Here is a 20,541-nt window from a genome sequence, read left to right on the forward strand (position 1 = left end):
GCATTGCTTAAGCAACAGATTACTTGGAGATCCTCTTTAATAAGTTAATAAATGGCTACAAATATCCACAAATTGAGTTGCTCTTTGTTACACAAAATCATCATCAGAATCTGAAAAATCCTAGAAATCCAACGGCTGATATTCAAGGATAGCACACACTCCAATTAGTCCCACATCGGAAAGAGGAAGAAGATGCAAAGGCCTGGTAGTGTATAAAGTTGGAGGCTTGGATATCGTTGAAACATACTTACCTGGACGGGGTCAACGGTTGATCAAGAAGGTCCGTGGCCTAGGCTAGTGGCCCCCATTGCACTTAGGGGGTGCGCTGGCTTACCATCTGCCCACGTGGCAGAGTGGACGTCATAATTTGTGGTAGAGGGGGTACGCGCACGCGCGGCCCCTGCCAATTTTATAATATCTAAATTTATAATTATTATTTTTTATTTTTACCATTAATTACTACGTTTATGAATTATTATTTAAAATCAACTTAATAAAAGAAATAAATAAATAAATTCTCTATTTATCTTATATAATAATATTGTGTCCAGATAGTCACTATTTTAGTGGTGGTTATCTATGCATCATCATCAGTATGCTCTTCTTTGTTCTTCTTCTCATCGTCTTGTTCCTCTTCGATCTTCGTTGATCCAATCGAGGAAGCTCGGTGGATTGGTTGAATGTTATCGGTATGATGTCTTCTTCTATCGTCGGCGTTTTGGTGTCAATTGGAGCTTTAAGGAGGAGAAGTGGAAGGAGAACCAGAGGAGGAGGGGTTCGGCGTGCGTCGCTGTGAGAGCGAGCAGGAGAGAGTCTCCTTATGAGGTGCTTGGTGTCTCTACCTCGGCTTCTCTTCAGGAAATCAAGAGGGCTTACCGGAAAACTCGCCCTCAAATACCACCCTGATGTTAACAAGGAGGTGACTTTCTATTTCCCCAAATTTGTCTTTGGTTCTTGTGTGGATGTTTAGGGCTTCAGTTTTGTTGTTTTCCCCTTTGATTGCGAGCTTCTGGGATGTGTTTTTCTCCTTATCAAAATCGAATTTTGAATTTGTTTTCTTTTGAGATTTGCCATACCCTAGGTTTCTAATTTCTCAATCAAAATTTTTCCTATATATATATTCTTTGATCTTTGATCTTCTAGCATTCATCTAGTTTGCTAATGATTTCTGGTAGATTTAATAATCCCTTTGAGATTGTAAATTAACATTTTCTATAGTCCCCAATGTTTTATAATACTTTAGATCTTGCCTTCCCAATGTTGTAATGCAGTGTTTCAACAAAAATTTATGCCATTTTTACACCAAACAGCCCTTTAATTAGCTTTATAATCAAGCTGTTGAATGAGATGAACCCTTTAGATTCTCTATTGAAAAATGGAAAAGTGTTTAGCTGGGTATTGGTTTCTCCATATAATGATGTATGATGAACTAGTTATATAGTCTTCACTGAAGAGAAATATGGGTATAATGATGAAACTCATAATGAATTTCTGATATGTTCATGAGACTGTTGAGAAATACTTAGGGATTTGGCTTTTTTGTAAATCACTTTAAGATTTGTTATTTATTAGAATGTTCTGTTTTAAGTTTCTTATATTTCTAATTCTGGGTGCCAATATTATGTAAATGAGAGATACTTGTTGTAGTAATTAATTATTTGATCCTTATTTACCAGCCGAACGCCCAGGAGAAATTCATGCGAATTAAACATGCATACAATACATTGCTGAATCCAGACTCCAAGTACAAATATGCTTATAGTAGTAGTTCAGATTATGCTCAGACATCGGAAAGGAACAGAAAGACCACTGCTCAGGAAGAAGATTTCTATGGGTTCGGTATGAATCTAAGCATCTCAAACTCATTGTGGATTGAAAACGCTAGTCCATTTTACGGTGTTATTAAGTTTCATATAGTTTTATGTATCAATATTTTGTCAGATTTTAACTTTGCCTATTGCTATTGGTATCCGCTGATTCATGGGAAGTCCACTTTGTTTTGTTTCATACTTGGTATTGAAATACTACTTTGAATGAATTGTGTTTTGTTGTATTTAAGACAGTTGTTTATCTAAGTGCTACAATCATGTCCTGAAAACCACCTTCTATGATAATGTTTACAGTAGTTTAAGTCCTTATATAACCTCTTTATTCTGCAGGTGATTTTTTGAGGGATGTTCAAATAACTATAGGTATACTTGCCTCTACTTGGTAATGTTGTTTTTTCGTTGAATGGCACAAGAATGAACAGCCAATTGATCCATTTTTCTACATTATGATTTTGGCTCTTTGATTGAACGTCTTGACGTGACGACATATTGGACTGTTGTGAAATACAAGTCAAATGATGATTATACTCTGATTGAACTCTATGATATTTACAAGAACTTGCTTTGCAACAGGGGACTTTTTCCAGGATTTGCAGAAGGAATTTCAGAATTGGGAAGCAGACATTAATTCTCAAGATAAACCGAAAAGCTTGTGGGAGGAATTAGCGGTGAGCAAGCATAGTATTATATAATTATTTTTAGTGACATTGGCACATTACTTTATAGGGCTTAATACAATAAATCAATAGGCAGTTTGTGAATGTTGTTCTTTTATATACCCATATGATTTGGCAGATAATCAATGAAATCATTTGATACAACAGGAAATAGGTGAGGAGTTTGTTGAATTCTTAGAGAAGGAATTGAATATCAATGATATAAGTCCTGAGGAAGCTGGGGGCACTGATGAATTTTCCAAGGATAATTCAAATGCAAAGCCTGGAGTAGAACAGAGGAATAATGGTGGGGAGATGGATAGCAGTATTGAAGATAGCATTGATGAAATTGAAGCAGCTCTCCAACAGCTAAAAAAGGAGTTAGGGCTTTAATAGTTAGTCCAGAAGATCACACTCATCATAATGTGTGTTTGTATTCATGATGCTAAAATTTTCCTTAAAAGAATTTTCCAAATTCCAGGTTCAGAGCATCTAGGACTGCACGCTGAAGCTGTAACCTGTAAATACACGCACTATTTTTTTGCTCTTGTAACATTCACCAGAATTCATCAATTGAATTTATAGCTTTGCTGGCCTCTTCAGCTCTTCCTGTCTTTAATCAATAATGTGACCAAAGTATCATTCTAATTCCGGCAACGTTTTCTTTAATCAATGAAGCATAGGATCATTTTATAATTCAATCAACTAGGATTTATAATACACAACCACACGAGAAAAAAAAAAACAAACAAACAAAAGAACTGTGTGGGAACTGCATTTGCGGCAAAAAAAATATGAGGTTGAGTTCTAGGCTCAGTACTATGAAGGAAACAAGCAATCAAACAAGTCTTTAGAGAAATCCAATTGAATTATTCTAATGACACATCAATACCCGCATTATACGACTCATTAGTTATGGCTACTCAATGGAAATATTCTTATGACACATCAAAATCTCTCACCAAACCTGAAGAACACTGCACCAGTACCTGCATTGTGATCAACTGCATATTCCATCCTGACCAATCCAAGCTTAACTCCAGCACCGTAAGATGACCCATGACCTACCCTCCGGAAGAACTCTGTGGGATTACCTTTGACATTCTTTGAACTTCCAAGGTCATTCCCATGCTCCACAAAGGCATACATATGGGTGTTCTTCACAGGGACCCTCAGTTCAGCAGCAAGCTAAGAAAGAAAACGAAGTTTAGATTCTATGAATTGGAAGGAAAACAAATTAATCATTCACTTCATACATGTACAAAAACTATATATGATGATCAGTTAGAGGGCACCTAAATGAAAGCATAATTTGGATATGATGCTTACCTCGAGAATATTCCTGCAGGCACCCAGCTCACCCATATTGTAACCTCTCACAGAATAGGGTCCCCCAAGTGTGAAGGCGTCATAGCTAGGGAGATCCCCTACACATCCACCATAATGTCCATGAAGAACTAAAACAGGTGGTGGTGGTCTACCAGCACCCTCTTCTACTTGCTTTAATTGCAAAAAGCGAGTGACCGTGAGCTGGTGACGGTTGAAGACTGGAAATTTGCTGCCGATTCCAAGTCCCTGGTCCAACTGTGAAACAAAAAACCAATTATCCAGTAAAAATATAACATGCAATACGTCTCGACATTTGAGATTTCAGAGTTACAAATATGGCTCAATGATTTTGTATTCATGGCATGAAATAAACCTTCCATCCCAATACTAGTTAAGTGTGACATTACCATGTAATACAGCTCTGTAATTTCATCAAAGCAAAGCAAAGGTAAAATAGTGGTTACCTAGCTCTGTAATTTCATCAAAGCAAAGCAAAGTAAAATAGTGGTTACCTGAAAAACATTCCTCTCACCAACAATTGCACCATTTATAAACTTTGTATTATCCCGGGTGATATTAGCCTGTAAAAATGCCATGCGATCAACGCCAGTGCCACTTAGTGTTGTTGGGGGTCCATCCATGCTTAAGCCACCGTTAGGTAATGGGCGAGTACCATGAGTGCAAATACTACTGGTTTCATCACGTGTCGTGATTTCTTCCAACACTAGTCCATAGGTGAACTTGCTTTGTCGTGTGAAGGACTGCAAAGGGAAATACATTCCTCATTAGAATTTGGTGGTGCTTGGAAGGATAAGGCCATTGTAAAGGGAAGAAAAAAACATCAAAGATGTAAACACCTACCTCCATCACATTGGCTTTGAACCCCACTCTGTCAACCCATATAGGCGGAACCTCCTCCATTGCAGATCCACCAGTGAAAACTGGACTCAACTTGCGGCTGTTGAAACAGCTAGCACGGAAAGTACGATTCCGGGGATTGTACACCCCATCCAAATATGGATGTACATATTCAAGCTTGAAAGCTAGATCATCCTGAGAAAAGTAAATGAAGCACATGATTTAATATGATGTTACCAATATAATAAATTAATAAAGATCACAACAGTCAAATCACACTTAGCTCTGGCAATCATCAGATTCAGCAATCATTCTTTCTTTTTTTTTCTTCTCAGAAATCCTAATCTACAAAAAGATTCTACAGCTACGAAAGAAATTCAAATGAAATAAACAAATATCATGTGTTGGAGCATCAAATAGACATGATGTTGATAAGACAGAAGTGAAGCTCCAGTACAGCTGTGAAACTTACCTGAGGATTGAGAAGATTGCTAGATGTCACTGAGCCGAGTAGGGATCTGTTCAACCCACTGATATTTCGGTGTTCAAATGAAACAGTTCCACCAGGTTGAAATGATGCCTGAAAACACAAATGCATCCTATGATTGAGATATACATGTAGTGAATGCCAAAATTATATAGGTTCAGTCTAGAATCCAGTAAGTGGTATTTCAGAAATCCATTAAGAACTGTTTAAAAAATACCAAAGTTGGTCGTCCTTGACGTCCAGGAACAATACTCCACTCTGTGCTGACTTCAGCAGACTTTTGGTCCAGTTCTTTGAGTTTTATTTCAACTATGATTCCACCTTCATTCTTTTCATCAGGTTTTGGATTTACTTCAATGTTGGAAAATAAAGCAAGTGAATTTATGTTCCTCAGAGCTTGTTTCCCTGCTTCAATATTGAAAACGTGCCCTTGTCGTAGCTGCACAAGATTTCAAGAGATGAAAAGAAATATTCAATTGTAACCAACAAAACCACCATATGTTCAGGTAGAAAAAGTTATGCATGGGAGAATTGATTTAGATCGAATGGGGAGAGGCAAGTTGACATGTCACAAATGGTAACATATGCATGAACCATCATTCATTTTTAGCAAGACAAATCAGATGAGAAAATTTTCTTCTTAGCCTGATCATATTAGATGCCCATTCATTGGTTTACAGCATGATTATTAACCATGAAGCAGGAAATTTCTTCTAACTATTTCTTTGATAGCCATTATTAAATCAAAACTTTGTCTAAATAACCTCCTATAGTATTTCCCACCATAACCGCTAATCCTCATTCTTACTCATGCTCCTCTGGACACCAATCTCTACAAATAGTCAAATCAAGTTGTTACGGTGGATCCTCAATCAGATGTAGCTCAAACCAATCTCCAATTGCTTCTTTAAGTAATACTCTAATGGGACAACCATTATCATATTATCAGGAAAAAAAAGCTACTAGAAAAGATAAAAGAATTACAGGCCCATCCCCTTTCAAGTTACTATAACTCATAGAACCTGCAGCAATATCTCTACAAACAAGACTGAATTGTTCTTTCATGGATAAAGAATGAATAGGCGCCAATTCTGCACCATAAAGCCTCACTAATTTCTATTACTTCAATTAGTAAGAACCAACAAAAATAAAAAAAGTAAAAAGGTAATTTTTTACCTGCTTAGGTAGCTCTCGCCGGATCACGCCAAGCTGAGTGTTTCCTTCGCATATATTCCCGAGCTTATCTTGGAACTGTATATCAAGCTTCGTGATATCCCCCTCTACAACCTCGCACACAACCTCCCTAGTGTTCAAATTCCCAAAATTAACCACCTGAGCACAAGCATATCCCTCGTCATGATACCACTTCTGGACCCTATCCCGGATCCTCTGAAGCAACCGAGCACTCAGCTTCCCCTGTTCCCGCAGCATCTGCATCACCTCGCGCTGCACCGGGATCGGCAGCAGGCACGGCCTTGATCTCTCAATCCTTCGCTTGTAGTCCTTCTCCTGGTTCCGGAAGTACTCCAGCTTCTCTCTGTCAGTCATGTCAGGGTCCATCTCCATCTGCTTCGTCTGAGGCAACAGCCCCACGTTGATGCATCGAAACGAGTCAGCAGATTGCCAAGTACTCTCAGTGAACGAGACGGTGAGGGAGAGGGTGCCATCAGGCTTCGTCTTGCCCTCGAGATCCACCTTCTCGAACATTCCGCAAGACGCTAAGGTTTCAAGCTCCTTCTGAAGCTGGGCCTTAGTGTAGACGCCGCCGGGGCGGAGAGAAACCATCTCGAAGAAGGAGTCCTCGGTGCCAGACACGGTCGTCCACTTGCGCCGATCAAAGAAGAGGATCTCGGAGATCTTGTACTTCTTGAAGCCACTCAGCTTGCTGAGTTGAACCACAATATTGGCCGGCAAGCCATGGGAGTCCCATTCCTGGCCACCGCCGCCGCCGCCGGTCTGATCGTCCTCTGCGATCGCAGCCAAAGGAGAGAAGAAGCGAGACCAGAAGCCACCCCCATCTCCTCCACCGCCGGAGCCCCATCCCCAGCCACCTCCACCACCAGGATTACCTGGTGGCGGAGCACCAGAGGAGAGATGGAAGATGAATCCTCCACCGACCGCCGCTGCCAAGGCGGAGGCCGATGAGACAGCTAGGGTTTTCTTGCGGATCCAATGGGGAGGTTTGCGTGATGGATTTTGGTGATGGGAAATTCCCGATTCGGGGAGTGAGGCGGAGACGATGGAGGATGGATTCGAAACCACCGCTGATCTTCGAGGACGAGAAGGCACGGCGCCAGCGAGCTGCGCGCTCAGTGCTTGGTGCTGAGCAGTGAAGGCCATGGCGGCAGCGAGACGGCGAGCGAGAGAGAGAACCAGATGAGAATCAGGCGAGACTTGTTTTCTAATCTAATTTCTAGTTATAAACACCTACCGGTAAGATGACCCCTCATTCCCTTTCCTTTCTACAGCTCGCATGGGTGTGGGCCGTGGTGGAAGAGCTTGCGGTGACGATACCGCACCCGAGGTTTAAGGGGTTTTTGTGTTGCAATGCATCGTGATCCGTTTCTGAGATCAAGGTCTGATCTCGAGGCAAGATTGATGAAATATACTATATAGTGTGCCTTTTTCTGAATATTTTGTATGTATGGATGTGTGAAGGGGACTGGTGGTAGAGCAGGGCGTGTCGAATTTGCAGGCAAGGGGCGGGGGATCCGACGAGGATGCTATCGGATTGCTATTTGCTCGCTATGTCTACTTTGCTTTATGAAAGTTTGTTCCTTTACTTTTATTTGTTTCTCTGTTCGCCTTTTGCTTTTGTTTGATTAGTAATAGTATTGGGAATGTTTTCCAGAGGAGAGTTTGGATCGATGCCATTGAAAAGCTTCAGATGGTTCATTTGGTTGGAAGGAGCATCTTTACCAGTCAGAGGTAACTCTTTCTGTAAACTCTTCATATTAAAGTTCGCTTCTTGAAGATAGGAAAGTAAGTACATTGAGGCTGGCTGGCTGGCTTGCTGGCTGGCTGAATTGTTTTGCAGTTGCAGCGTTGGAGGGACTAGTGGGACTTCAACTGGAGAATGGAGAGGTTTGTATTCATGGAGGATGTCTTTCAGCATGTCTGTTTTTTGTATTTAGAATCATTTGAATGGTCTTAGGACAATGCTTCATGAATGCAAGCAGATGATTGCTTGCAGCGGTTGAAAGGAAGCACAGACACTCAAGTTTCTTTTGCGTTAGATGCTGTGTAACTTCACGGGCTAAAGCAATAAAAGGATTGGCTGATCTTGCTACTGGTTTTCATGCAAATTTAATCTTTATTATTTGTATGGAAATTTGTCTACTTTTTCATGCAAATTCCTGCTTTGAATCAGTGGCCCTCAGTTCTTGTTGCATATAAACATATCCTGTCAAATGCTTGCTATGAATGAACCATTCTGTTCATCTTATCTGTTAATGTGCATCTTTTGTTTCTTGATACAGGAAGTTTAATCATGCAGATGGATTGCTGACAAAAATGATGTGCATGGCCGAAGATCGTTATGGTTTATTCTTCCACATTTGCATAGATTATTAATTCATTACTGTTTATCTTTTGCCATCCACATACATAGAATAGTGATTCTTGGGGTGATACTTACTTGCAAAGCCCTCTTTTAAATTACCAAGACAGGATGGAAAATACGGGTATAATACCCAATTTGGTCCCTTTATTTTTCTTTCTCTTTTTTTTTTGGTCTCTCTACTCAGAAATGTGCCACACTAATCCCTCTACTCTGAAAAATGACCCAATTTAGTCTGTTTACCCTTAATCTCTTCTCATTTAATCCTTTTACTCTTGAAAAATACAATTAATAATTGACCTATTTTAGAATAGAAGGGATTAAGTAGAATTATTTTCAAGAATAGAGGGACTACTCGGGAACATTTTTGAGTAGATGGACCAAAAAGAAATAGAGAAAAACTGAGGATCAATTCGGACGAGTACTGCATAGCTCCAAGAGGTTAGACTGAAACCAGCTGTAATCATGTGCTCTTTGGCATTATAATTTGTGCTCTTGGTTTTGAGGACATCTTTTACAGCCTCATGCACTGAACTTTCAGGTTAACATTTAATTGTGGCATTTGTCCTGCTATGTAAATGGCTAAATTGTTCAGCACATGACAGGGACTATATAGGAGGGCCTTAAAATTGCTGAAAGCTCCAGGCTTTGATTCTGAAGGTAAATCAGGTGCTTTTGCCATTCTGTAAAATGACTTTACTGCATATTCAATGAACAAGGACTGATTTGATTGTTCTATCTGCACAGTAAAGAGCAACCATGTTGATAGGAGAGATGTAGTTGCCCTTGCAACAGGTATTTCACTCCATTTTTGCTGCAAAGATCCTTACATGATAGTGTACTTTCACATTGTTACTTAAATTTTTATGACTAGAAGAGATCGGCACAAGTGCATAAGTTAACCATGTTGGGAGGAACAAAAAAAGGAAAACTAAGAGCTGCATGGAATTGGAAAGTTTGGTTAGATTTATGGTTTTAACATTAGAATGTTACCAATATTTGTACCACAAAAGTAAATAAGACCTGTAGAGCATGCCACAATATCTTTTTGATGATATGATCTAGCACCCATCCATTCAAGAGATCATGATTAAGGTTGTCTTGTATTTGCCATCCTAAACATAGTTTTCACCTTAATAATATAAAGAAGTGATTCTATCTCAAATAATATCATGTATGGTTCTGCAATTCTTTCATATCTGCAAGTTGAGTTTATTTCTGGCAGTTTGCTCATGTCAGTAGTTTATTGATGCATGGTTGTTGCTCATGAATAATGCCTTTCCTCTTTCATGAAGGAGAATATGCAAAAATCCTAATTCAACAGAATAAAGAGGAAGATAAACTGAGCAGCAAGTTCCACTTTTCTAAAGGAGAAGATGCAAAGATCCGAAATGAACGGTTTGGAAAGGCAAAAGCTGGATGGTTGATCTTTGATGAAGAAGAATATGCAAAATGCCTAATTGAAGAGACAGAACAAATGAGCAAATGGGCCGAAGCCATTCTCTCTGGCACAAGCTTTGGAGCTTTCTGAACCTTCTCAGACACTGGTTATAGACGCCCGGATCAGCGAGTCCTATGATCATTGTCAGTGTATATTTCATTTGGCAACTCTTGAAGTAGTCCTTGTATGAATTCACTGCTCAGAAATGTTGAGAACCTGGTTTTGAATTTTTCCTGTTAGAATAAATGGTGATGCTTTTGTGCTCTGTCAATGGCATCTGAATAATTACTCAGTGTTTTCAGTTATCTCGAACTTGTTTGTGGTACTTGAGATTTCAATCTTGAATAATTACTCACTGTTTTCAGCTGCAGTTTGTGCCAATGTTTACATACCATTGCCCCTTCACCTCTGCAACATCCATAATATTTTGGTGAGATGGATAATCTTTCACCAATTTTTCTTTTATTTTTTTTTTTTATAAATAGATAACAACTAACAAGCACCTCAAATTTAAAGAAAGTTAGAAACATGGACGGGTATTGAGCGCAACATATTCATATTTTTGTTCCTGCTTTTTAAAATTTTTAATAAATACAAAATCAATATAATATATATATATATATTCATATTTTCTTTTGAACTTTAACTATATCAATTTGGGGAATAATAATAAAGTTAATAATAACGAGCATTTTCTAAAGTCCTGCTCATAGAACAAGATGCTGTTAAAATGCATCGTGATCCGTGTTTGAGATGAATCTCTGATCTCGAGGTAGATTGATGGGATAAGCATGAGGCGCACGTGATGCTCTTCTTCTTCTCCAGCACTCTCTGTTCTCTTGTTCTCGATCGGCGTTACAAAGAGCTTGGAAGAGAAGAAGCAGCAGCCATGCTCCGACGAGCTCTTGGAAGAGCAGTGACCCAAATCTCAGCTTGCTCCTGTTCAGTCACTAAGCCGATGCTACTGAGGTTTTGCGGAACCAGTGGCTTGGGCTCTTCGCAGGAGGAAAGTGTTGCTCGACAGATGATTCAGTATGCTCTTAGCCATGCAAGATCTCAGAAATCAGGTACCTTTTCTCTTTCTCTTCTTTTTCTGTTTGAATTTTTTGGTTTTTAATCCGTGTTTTTTTTTTCTGAATATTTTTATGTATGAATGTGTGAAGGGGAATCATACGCACAGGCGATGCTGGTGCTAGAGCAGGGATTGTCCAATTTTCAGGCAAGTGGCGGGGACTCCGACGACGATGCTATCGGAGTGCTATTGCTCGCTATGTCCACTTTGCTTTATGAAAGGTTGTTCCTTTCCTTATTTTTCTCTCTGTTCGCCTTTTGCTTTTGTTTGATTATGAATAGAATTAGGAATGTTTTCCAGAGGAGAGCTTGGAGATACCATTGAAAAGCTTCAGATGGTTCTTCGGTTGGAAGGAGCATCTTTACCGGTCAGAGGTAACTCTTTCTGTAATTCTTCATATTCAAGTTCGCTCCTTGAAGATAGGAAAGGAAGCATATTGAAGCTGGCTGGCTGACATGTTTGGCAGTTGCAGCGTTGGAGGGCCTAGTGGGACTTCGACTGGAGAATGGAGAGGTTTGTATTCATGAGGATGTCTTTCAGTATGTCTGTTCTTTGTATTTAGAATCATATGAATGGTCTTTGTGCTATAGGACAATGCTTCACGAATGCAAGCAGATGATTACTTGCAGCTGTTGAAAGGAAGCACAGACACACAAGCTTCTTTTGCCTTAGATGCTGTAACTTCACGGGCTAAAGCCATAAAAGGATTGGCTGATCTTGCTACTGGTGAACTCAATACAGGTAAAAGACATTGTGAATTTTGCTCTTCGATATGTAGTAGATAAGTAAATTCACTAACTTGCAACCCTTTATCAGCTGAATTATTGTTTAGTGATGAAAACACCAACCTAGAGGAGGATAAAATTCAGAAAGGTATGATCACTTGCAATGTTATATTCCCCCTGTAAGCTTCAAATTGAGAAAATTCTACCTTTCACGTATTGATCAGCTGCAAAGTTATGTTGCATCTTTGTAGGAAATGCTGTTCTTTCATATGGAGAATATTTACATGCCACTGGGAATTTCTCATTGGCAAAAGATTTGTATGAGAGGATCATCGAGGTGTTTGAGGCTAAAGATGGGTTTGATTACGCTTATCCAGCAGCTGCTAATATGGTCCCTGAAGAAGTTCTCTTGGGAGCCACCTGCGCACTTGGGCAACTTCTATCACAATCAGGGTAAGTTACTGGCTTAGTCATAGTCTTTTTTCTTGTGTGGTTCTATATTGTGATTCTATAGTTTGACTGCCAACTTGGAAAATTTGTCTGCCTTTTCATTCAAATTGCTGTTTTGACTTAGTGACCCTCAGTTCTTGTTGTTTATAAACATGTCCTGTCATATGCTTGCTTGAACCATTCTGATCATCTTATCCGGTAGTGTGTATCTTTTCTTTCTTGATACAGGAAGTTTAATGATTCAGAGGAATTGCTGACAAAAGCATTGAATATGGCTGAAAATCATTTTGGTTTGCTCTTCCACATTTGCATAGATTATTAATCCATTACTATTTATCTTTTTCCATCCACATATGTAGAATAGCGATTCTAAAGGAAGGTCACTCATCCCAGGTTCAACTCATCCGAAGGTCGGGGTTGTACTTACTTGCATTGCCCTCCTGTTTAAGCACAAAGCAAGAATTGAATCTTCTAGTTCTATATTGATCCAAGAGGTTAGACTGAAACCTGCTGTAATCATGTTTGATCTTTGGCAGTATAATTTATGCTCTTGGCTTTGAGGATAGCATTTACAGCCTTGTTGCACGCGTGATATTTTGGGTTAATATTTAGTTGAGGCATTTTCCAGCCATGGTTAAATTGTTCAGCACATGACAGGGACTGTATAGGAGGGCCTTAGACTTGCTGAAAGCTCCAGGTTGTGATTTTGAAGGTAAATCAAGTTTTTATGCGATTCTGTAAAATGGTTTTACTGTATGTTCAATGAAAAGGGCTGATTTGATTGTTCTACATGTACAGTAAAGAACAACCATGTCGATAGGAGAGATGTGGTTGCCCTTGCAAGAGGTATTTTGCTTCATTTTTGCTGCAAAGAACCTTTACATGATGTTACACTTTCACACTGTTAATTAATTTTTTAAACTAGAAAATTCTTGATGAATTGCTTAAGTGCGCAAGTTAACTACTTCAGTTGATGGATATCAAGAATTGGGGACGAAGAGAAAAAGGAAAATTAAGAACTATACAGAATTGGAAAGTTGGTTGGTATATCATTGTGCTTTGTCAAGATTTATGAGTTTAACTTTAGAATGTTACCAATATTTATAGCATATAAAGCAAATGAGACCTGTAGACCATGTCATAATATCTTTATGATCTTGCACCATCCATTAAGAGATCATGATTGAGGTCTTCTTATGCTTGCTGTCATAAACATAGTATTCACCTTAATATGGTAAAGAAGATCCTATCTCAAACAATATCTTGTATGGTTCTGCAAGTAGAGTTTATTTCTGGCAGTTTGCTCATGTCAGTAGTTGGTAGATGCACGGTTGTTGCACATGACTGACACCTTTCCGCTTTCATGAAGGAGGATATGCAGAAATCCTACTCATTCAACAGAATAGAAAAGCAGAAGGTGAACGTATGAGCAAGTGGGCCGAAGCCACATGGAGAAATCATCGCTTGTCTCTGGCACAAGCCTTGGAATTCTCTGAACCTTCTCAAGCAGCAGTTATAGACACTCGGATCAGCAGAGTCCTATGATGACTGTTAGTTAGTACATATTCCATTCGACAACTCTTGAAGTAGTCCATAGATAACTCACTGCTTGAGAAAAGTTCAATACCTGGTTTTGAAATTTTCTTGTTAGCATAAATGTAGATGCTTTTGCTCTGTCACAGTGGCATCTGAATGACTTGTTTGTTGTGCTTGTTTTCAATCTTCATCATCATGTAAAACAATAAGCAGTAACAAATTTCTCACCCAAATGCCTGGTTTCAGGTTTCAGATTGTATGGTTGTTCACAGATCTCTGAAAGAAGGGAGGAATAATATTAAATATGAATTATTTTTAGTTAATAAATTGCTGCTCATAATGGTCCAATCAAGCAACTCATTTAGGAAAACAAACCATCATAGCTTAGGAGTTATTGTTGATCAATCTAATATGTGATTTTGGAGCATGCACACGTGGTGAGTGAGACCTCCTAGACCACTCTTTTTTAGGCAAATGAATCAGGAGGTGGTGAGATAACTTTGTTCATCATCCTTTACATGACTTCATATTCACGCGGTTAAAAACTAAAGTTTAACATGCAATTCATGTCTCTTAAAAAAGAAAAAGAAAAAGAAAAAGAAAAAGAAAAACACAAAGGAAAAGAAGATGGCTGACATGGATTACCTGAGAAACACTCATCATTCAACCAGAGCACCTCTCCCTGGTCTTTACTCTTTTCTCATACCTTTGTTTATTTCTATTTACTTTGATTAATACATAATAATTAGCACTTTTCTTTTTTGATAATGAAGTTGGGTATGAGGCACAAGAGAACTGGCCAACAACAATGGCTTCCAACTTTGAAGATTATTATCCTGATAACCACTCCCATGTGAAGAAATCAGTCCTTGCCAAAGTCAAGGAGAAGGCATTGAAATGGAGAAACTTATTAGCCAAAAGGAATCACGGTAATGACAAGGCCAATGAAACACCTGCTTGGGGAGTCAGCTTAGATGATGAAGAAGAAGACTACAACAATGAAGAACAAGACCCTGAGTTTCATGGAGCACCAAGTAATTAATTACCATCTTTATATAACACTTGTATATATACATCAACTGTCTTGAATTCTATGGTTTTTTTGTTCTGTTCTGCAGTGTATGAATCAGAGAGAGCACCTGAAGCTTGTAAGGGAGGAGGGGCAGTAATGGAGCAGAAGAAACCACCATTGATTCATAGAGACTCAACTAAAGAACAAGCAATGAAGCATATGGATGAACTGGCTATGCACCACCTTGATGAGTTTGTAGAGACATCATCTCCACGTTCAAACATCACCAAACCTATAATGCATGATGATTTCAATGAAGAGAAGTCTTGTTGCTTTGCACCACACCCAACCCCAACTCATGACTTTGCATCTGGGACCAGGGAAGACACCATGAAGAGAAGTGCCAGTCAGAAGACACTAACAGAGGCTGTCTCAAAGATACTTGTGCCAGCTTATAACATGGTTTCAGATGCAACTCAAACAATAGTGTCAAAAATTCAAGGTCCGGATGTAGATGAAGAGATTGGTTCTAAGATGAAGTATGACAAGGGTGTTTCAGTGAAGGAGTTCGTGTTGAAGAAGCTGGAGCCTGGAGAAGATGATAAGGCACTCTCTAAGGTGATTACAGAGTCAGTGAGTCCCATGAACAGCAACAGAGCTGAGGAGAAGCATGTTGTGGAGAAGTTTAGAGAAGCAGTTAGTTCTCTTTTGGGGAAAGATGAACTCAGGAAGACAGCTATTCCAGTCTCAACAAAAACTTCACAAAGGTACATATATATATATAGATATATATTTATATGATCTAGTAAATTTGATTGATTTTTGGTTGTATTGATTTCTGCTTTGCAGTTGATGTTAAAGAAGCATCCGAGAGGCTTCAGCATCTGCAAGACAACTGGAGAGAGTTATAGGTTTCTCATGATTAATAATTATATACGTACGCAGGAGTATTGATGTATCATCTTCAACCATCTGATAAAGAAACAATCAGAAGCTGTTCTATTAATCAAACTCTTTTCCTTAGCTTTTCTTTTATTTTTGAAACTATTTCTGTTTACCTTAGTTAACAGAACACTCTACCGTAGCTGATATGAGGAGAAAGTGAATCCAAAATGGCCTTTGTTTGTAGATTTTACACTATATATATATATATGGTCTAAGCCAAATTTTCTTTTACACTATAACAATATTAATCTGGCAAATTATTTTTGAATTAGGATTTTTTTTTTATGAATAACAATAATAACATAAACACTACCATGTAATTCGCACTGTCCTGCATCACAGAACAAGATCCCAATATATATTAAATCATAAGAGAGATCTTTCTCTCCTTATATAGCAAAATTGTCTCTGTATGGAGATTGGCAGGAAAACAGATGAGATGAGAGTTCTGTAAGTTCCATCTGGAACACCAAATGGATGGGCAGGGATACAATGAAGACTATTAGAGAAAGTACAGAGTTATCTATAGAAGTTTGAATCCGTTAGCCAAATCCACAGCATCATCCACAGCTTTTGCTAACTTCTCTGCTTCACCGATGTAAGAATGAGGAGTCAACCTCAGTAGTTCTAATTTAGCCTCACCAGGCAAGTCTAACCCTTCAATGAATTGTTTTATGCTATCCATGGTAACCACCTTTCCCCTCGTCAATTCCTTCAATTTTTCATATGGTTCAGGGACAGCATATCTTCGCATGACCTGAGTTCGATGAAAAGTAAACAAGGTACTGGAGAATTAATAATTGCAGTTCTTGAAATACCCAACAAATACTTATGACAAAACAGTCAAGGGTAAGTCATCTCTCGGTGAACCTAATCTGACTACTATTGTTCATACAGAAGCTGTGTGCGCTTACCGTTTGTATAGGTTCTGCGAGCACCTCCCATGTATTCTCCAAGTCTTCATTTAAACGAGATTCATTCACCTGCAAGCCACATTTTATTTGCTCATAAACCCTTTTCTGCGTTTTTAATGTCCAGAAAAAATTAATTAATTATACCTAAAGCATGTGCAGATTATTGATGACAGTCCTACTAAATAAGATAATAAAGAACATATGTGTGAATACACAATATTAAGTGTATCAATAAAATAGGAAGTATAGATGAAGGATGAATAGAATCATATATTATATCTATCAGACCATCACAGCATATTAACCCACAACTTCCATGCCAATTACGGTGATTAGAATATTTCAGTGAAGAAAGCAAATAAATAATTTAAACTATACCTGTAGCTTTTTTATCCCTTGCAAAGTGCTTTTATAGGCAAGGAGGGAATAGCCCAATCCAACACCAAGATTTCTTAGGACAGTTGAATCAGTCAGATCACGCTGTCAAAGACAACATAAAGCACAGATTGAGTCACTCTGGATCATCAACTTGAAGAATCACTCAGAGACCCAAACATTCACTGCTTACATAAATATAAACTATTATAAGCTAGGAATCCCTCCATACATAATGGATTTACATAAGCATGTACATGTATGATTGAGAAACAAATCCAAGTAACAATGGTGGAAAACCATTGTGGACCTATATTACCAAGAATAATCAATATACTCAGATATGACATCTCAAGAGCAGAGAGGTTTGCAGGCATGAAAGTGATGAAAGAATACCTGCATGCGTGAGATTGGCAACTTCATGCTAAGAGCAGATAAAACAGCATTTGCCAGGCACAAGTTCCCCTCACTATTTTCAAAATCAATTGGATTGACTTTGTGAGGCATGGTGGAGGATCCAATTTCCCCAGCCTTGGTTATCTTTGTTATGCAAACAAAAAATGAAAATGAATGAAATTTTTTTTAAAAAAAAGTACATAAAATATATGTTTAAAGGTGCAGGACTAGTTGGTTACCTGCTTGAAATAACCCAACGATATATAGTTCCAAATATCTCTGTCAAAATCAAGTATAATGTTGTTAACCTGGACAACCCTGTTGAAAAGCTCGGCAATATAGTCATGAGGCTCAATCTACATAAGAAAAATGAAAATGGATAAGATAAGAGCATAGTTATATTAAACATCACCAATAAATCAACCAAGTACTCTAATACCCCAATAATATAATAGCAAAACACTGCCAATGAAAACATGTGTACATGACAACACAGCAAGACAATGAAAATTACCTGTGTTACATATGGGTTGAATTCAATGCCCAAAGATCTAACAAAGTCAGCTGCTATGCTTGGCCAGTCAATAGTAGGATAAGCAGCTTTATGTGCATTGTAGTTTCCAACTGCACCAGCAAACTTCCCCAGTACATTGATTTGGGGGAATTTCTTCCCTTGATCACTCAGCCTAACAGCAAAATTTGCCATTTCCTTCCCCAATGTTGTGGGTGATGCTGGCTACATATTTTTAGTTTTAATAACAAAATTAGATTTATTGAAGCCGTATAATTAAAATAAACAAAATTCACATGAAGCCAGGAATGCACATCAAGCATGTTAGTTCTGGTAAGCAGAGTTATGATTATGAGTCATGAGATAATAACTCTTTCCTGGGGAAAAAAATAACACTAAACATGATGTTCTAGCTCAATAGTTTACGTGGTTGAGGTAACTGGTATGACAACTCAAAATTGAATGACTGGATCTCAGGTTAAAAAAGTGAAGTGCTGTACTTTCAAATTTCAATGATATTGAAAAAAATCAAAAATATGGGGCTTTATACACCACAGACATTTGAGCACAAAACCTAAAACATTAATATGTATACTTCATTACCTGACCATGAGTGCGTGATAACATTGGAATATGGGCATTCTCCTTAGCCATTTTGCATATCGCATCACATAGCTCCACCATGGTCGGATATATAACAGTGTTCATTGCTTCTTTCAATGACAATGCATGAGCTAAATTGTTAATATCCTCAGAGGTACATGCAAAATGAAAAAATTCAAGCACCTGAAATAGTAATATGGGATAAAACACTAATGTCAGGCACAACCTTCAATAACAAATCAACAATTTTGCCCGGAAGAATTAAAAGAAAAAAAGCATGCATTTCAATTCTGAGAGTAGGATATCAACCTCAGCAATCTCTGGGCATGACTTGCATTTCTGCTTTAGGAAATATTCCACCGCCTTCACATCATGGTTAGTCACTTTCTCAATTTTCTTGACCTCCAATGCATCATTAAACTTAAAATCATGAATTATACTTTCTAAGAAAGCGCGAGCATTCCCGCTGAAGTTTGGCACCTCTGTGATTTCTGGGATTTCAGAAAGTTTTAACAACCACTTGACCTGCAGAGAACCAATGTAAGATTAATTGTATAGTTATCCTAAAAGAAGCGATGGCAAAATATTATAAAGCATCTCAACTCAATTTGATTGTATGATTTCTATACTCTTTCATAACTCAATTGTACAAAATAACAACAAAAATCGAAGAATATAAAAAAGTTGTATCTTGAACAAAAGTCAGACCTCAAAACTCGAAGAATATAAAAAAGTTGTGTCTTGAACAAAAATCAGACCTCAACCAAAACACGGAAATGAATCAGGCCATATTCACTGAAGAAGGGGCGCAAATCCATGACTTTTTGAACATACCGGCCATCCAGTGGAGACAAAGCCATCACACTAGACAGCTCCATGCCTGCAAACTCCTCAGCATAGCTTTTCATCTGGTGCACAAACAACATAACCACAACCTCAACCACGCATGTCCGATAGGATCACATCCACAAAGTCAATGAAGAAAAGGCAGCACTTTTGATACCTCAACAACAGGACTATTGACATCTCTTCCCGTTGAGACACTGCAGCGTATGCTCCTGGTGACATCCTTCACCCTTGAAGAAGAAGTGGAGAAGATCAAGGAATGGCTTGGTTGGCGATGAGCGGAGCTACAAATGGGCAACAAGGAGGAGTTTGCGGAAGCCCTTAGAGAAGCTATAGCATCCATGGTGGCGAATTAGTGAGATGGTTCGAAAGATTAAAGCAAAGACTAAGCCAAGGGAGCTGATGAGAGGAATCAAAAGCGAAAATTAGGGATTGAAGAAGAGGAATTGGAGATTGTTTTTCAAACATCGAAAGAAATTCTAGGGATTCGCTCTGTTGGCGGGTGCGCTCTGATCAGTGATGGCCTGCGAACATAGATTGGCCCAAACTTTTTGTTACCAATTGGGCTTTGGGCCTCGCTCCCAAAAGATAATTAAAAAAATAATAATAATAACTATAATTATTAGTGGAATATTCTCCCCATACTTTTGTGTTTTTATTGAGATTTTAATCTATTTTTATCCTTTTTCAAGGGAAATTATTTATTATTAATGATTTGATATTTAATAAAAAATACTTTAAAAACAAACTTCTACGTTAGCTTCTTACCAACAAAAGGAGATTTTGAGAATAATTTTTTTATTAATTTATAAGTTATTATTATTTTTAAAATACTTAAAACTACTATTTTTATATAATATATATATATATATATATATATATTCAAAAATGTGGATAAATCGCTTCCATTAAAAGATGAAGACCCGTTACTGAGGTCAAAAAACAACCAACCATAAGAAATGGAGAAACAACTTAACAACCCAAGAGAAAAAAAAAA

General features: G+C 38.2%; 6 protein-coding genes and 1 non-coding gene across 9 annotated transcripts; 5 read left to right on the top strand and 2 right to left on the bottom strand.

Moving 5' to 3' along the window:
* The first annotated feature begins 240 nt into the window (after nt 1-240).
* On the top strand, nt 241-3,083 carry LOC120273490 (chaperone protein DnaJ). The gene is given in 5 exon segments (XM_039280114.1): nt 241-879; nt 881-919; nt 1,677-1,839; nt 2,403-2,497; nt 2,654-3,083. Coding segments are annotated over 5 exon segments (822 nt in total). The 5' UTR covers nt 241-579; the 3' UTR covers nt 2,879-3,083.
* LOC120274294 lies at nt 244-404 on the top strand. Its single transcript, XR_005540824.1, has one exon. It is a non-coding gene; the product is annotated as a U1 spliceosomal RNA (small nuclear RNA).
* Nucleotides 3,084-3,231: 148 nt separating the features above from the next.
* Nucleotides 3,232-7,556, bottom strand: LOC120273527 (protein TOC75-3, chloroplastic). Its single transcript, XM_039280156.1, has 7 exons — nt 6,336-7,556; nt 5,377-5,598; nt 5,145-5,252; nt 4,676-4,867; nt 4,327-4,575; nt 3,815-4,069; nt 3,232-3,673 (listed from the first exon to the last, which is right to left on the bottom strand). The coding sequence occupies exons 1-7, from the start codon at nt 7,497-7,499 to the stop codon at nt 3,434-3,436; spliced, it is 2,430 nt and encodes an 809-aa protein (XP_039136090.1). The 5' UTR covers nt 7,500-7,556; the 3' UTR covers nt 3,232-3,433.
* Nucleotides 7,557-7,620: 64 nt separating this feature from the next.
* On the top strand, nt 7,621-10,497 carry LOC120273528. 2 transcript variants are annotated; one of them, XM_039280157.1, is made up of 8 exons: nt 7,624-7,735; nt 7,818-7,928; nt 8,011-8,087; nt 8,197-8,243; nt 8,639-8,700; nt 9,324-9,387; nt 9,466-9,513; nt 10,014-10,495. In XM_039280157.1, the coding sequence occupies exons 5-8, from the start codon at nt 8,698-8,700 to the stop codon at nt 10,247-10,249; spliced, it is 351 nt and encodes a 116-aa protein (XP_039136091.1). In that variant the 5' UTR covers nt 7,624-7,735; nt 7,818-7,928; nt 8,011-8,087; nt 8,197-8,243; nt 8,639-8,697; the 3' UTR covers nt 10,250-10,495. The 2 variants fall into 2 exon arrangements, 1 of the variants encoding a protein (XP_039136091.1); XR_005540560.1 differs by having other exon boundaries at nt 7,621-7,735; nt 8,639-9,378; nt 10,014-10,497.
* A 433-nt stretch (nt 10,498-10,930) lies between these two features.
* On the top strand, nt 10,931-14,194 carry LOC120273934. 2 transcript variants are annotated; one of them, XM_039280684.1, is made up of 12 exons: nt 10,931-11,226; nt 11,323-11,452; nt 11,532-11,605; nt 11,704-11,744; nt 11,822-11,972; nt 12,048-12,104; nt 12,208-12,409; nt 12,635-12,696; nt 12,800-12,900; nt 13,064-13,118; nt 13,205-13,252; nt 13,776-14,194. In XM_039280684.1, the coding sequence occupies exons 1-12, from the start codon at nt 10,965-10,967 to the stop codon at nt 13,949-13,951; spliced, it is 1,359 nt and encodes a 452-aa protein (XP_039136618.1). In that variant the 5' UTR covers nt 10,931-10,964; the 3' UTR covers nt 13,952-14,194. The 2 variants fall into 2 exon arrangements, with proteins under 2 accessions (XP_039136618.1, XP_039136617.1); XM_039280683.1 differs by having other exon boundaries at nt 10,932-11,226; nt 11,698-11,744.
* An 84-nt stretch (nt 14,195-14,278) lies between these two features.
* On the top strand, nt 14,279-16,066 carry LOC120273935 (low-temperature-induced 65 kDa protein-like). The gene is made up of 4 exons (XM_039280685.1): nt 14,279-14,627; nt 14,716-14,976; nt 15,061-15,721; nt 15,804-16,066. The coding sequence occupies exons 1-4, from the start codon at nt 14,570-14,572 to the stop codon at nt 15,805-15,807; spliced, it is 984 nt and encodes a 327-aa protein (XP_039136619.1). The 5' UTR covers nt 14,279-14,569; the 3' UTR covers nt 15,808-16,066.
* Nucleotides 16,067-16,216: 150 nt separating this feature from the next.
* Nucleotides 16,217-20,070, bottom strand: LOC120274018 (adenylosuccinate lyase-like). The gene is made up of 10 exons (XM_039280763.1): nt 19,702-20,070; nt 19,457-19,606; nt 19,008-19,223; nt 18,699-18,881; nt 18,099-18,320; nt 17,824-17,940; nt 17,585-17,728; nt 17,192-17,293; nt 16,814-16,882; nt 16,217-16,656 (listed from the first exon to the last, which is right to left on the bottom strand). The coding sequence occupies exons 1-10, from the start codon at nt 19,885-19,887 to the stop codon at nt 16,423-16,425; spliced, it is 1,623 nt and encodes a 540-aa protein (XP_039136697.1). The 5' UTR covers nt 19,888-20,070; the 3' UTR covers nt 16,217-16,422.
* Nucleotides 20,071-20,541: the final 471 nt, after the last annotated feature.

Source organism: Dioscorea cayenensis, chromosome 12 (assembly GCF_009730915.1).
Source record: "Dioscorea cayenensis subsp. rotundata cultivar TDr96_F1 chromosome 12, TDr96_F1_v2_PseudoChromosome.rev07_lg8_w22 25.fasta, whole genome shotgun sequence".
In the NCBI taxonomy this organism is placed as follows: Eukaryota; Viridiplantae; Streptophyta; class Magnoliopsida; order Dioscoreales; family Dioscoreaceae; genus Dioscorea; species Dioscorea cayenensis.

Bases quoted from the DNA above. Each gene is read 5' to 3' on its own strand.
- LOC120273527 (XM_039280156.1), bottom strand. From the start codon at position 7,499: ATGGCCTTCACTGCTCAGCACCAAGCACTGAGCGCGCAGCTCGCTGGC. The intron at 4,576-4,675 runs GTAGGTGTTTAC...TTCCCTTTGCAG, and splicing joins TCAAAGCCAATGTGATGGAG to TCCTTCACACGACAAAGCAA. The intron at 4,070-4,326 runs GTAACCACTATT...TTTGTTTCACAG, and splicing joins GTGAGAGGAATGTTTTTCAG to TTGGACCAGGGACTTGGAAT.
- LOC120273528 (XM_039280157.1), top strand. The intron at 9,388-9,465 runs GTGCTTTTGCCA...CTATCTGCACAG, and splicing joins TGATTCTGAAGGTAAATCAG to TAAAGAGCAACCATGTTGAT. The intron at 9,514-10,013 runs GTATTTCACTCC...TCTTTCATGAAG, and splicing joins TGTAGTTGCCCTTGCAACAG to GAGAATATGCAAAAATCCTA.
- LOC120273934 (XM_039280683.1), top strand. From the start codon at position 10,965: ATGCTCTTCTTCTTCTCCAGCACTCTCTGTTCTCTTGTTCTCGATCGG. The intron at 11,973-12,047 runs GTAAAAGACATT...ACCCTTTATCAG, and splicing joins TACTGGTGAACTCAATACAG to CTGAATTATTGTTTAGTGAT. The intron at 12,105-12,207 runs GTATGATCACTT...GCATCTTTGTAG, and splicing joins GGAGGATAAAATTCAGAAAG to GAAATGCTGTTCTTTCATAT.
- LOC120273935 (XM_039280685.1), top strand. From the start codon at position 14,570: ATGGCTGACATGGATTACCTGAGAAACACTCATCATTCAACCAGAGCA. The intron at 14,628-14,715 runs GTCTTTACTCTT...TTGATAATGAAG, and splicing joins AACCAGAGCACCTCTCCCTG to TTGGGTATGAGGCACAAGAG. The intron at 14,977-15,060 runs GTAATTAATTAC...TCTGTTCTGCAG, and splicing joins TGAGTTTCATGGAGCACCAA to TGTATGAATCAGAGAGAGCA.
- LOC120274018 (XM_039280763.1), bottom strand. From the start codon at position 19,887: ATGGATGCTATAGCTTCTCTAAGGGCTTCCGCAAACTCCTCCTTGTTG. The intron at 19,607-19,701 runs GTATCAAAAGTG...TTTGTGCACCAG, and splicing joins TCAATAGTCCTGTTGTTGAG to ATGAAAAGCTATGCTGAGGA. The intron at 17,729-17,823 runs GTAACCAACTAG...TGCATAACAAAG, and splicing joins CGTTGGGTTATTTCAAGCAG to ATAACCAAGGCTGGGGAAAT.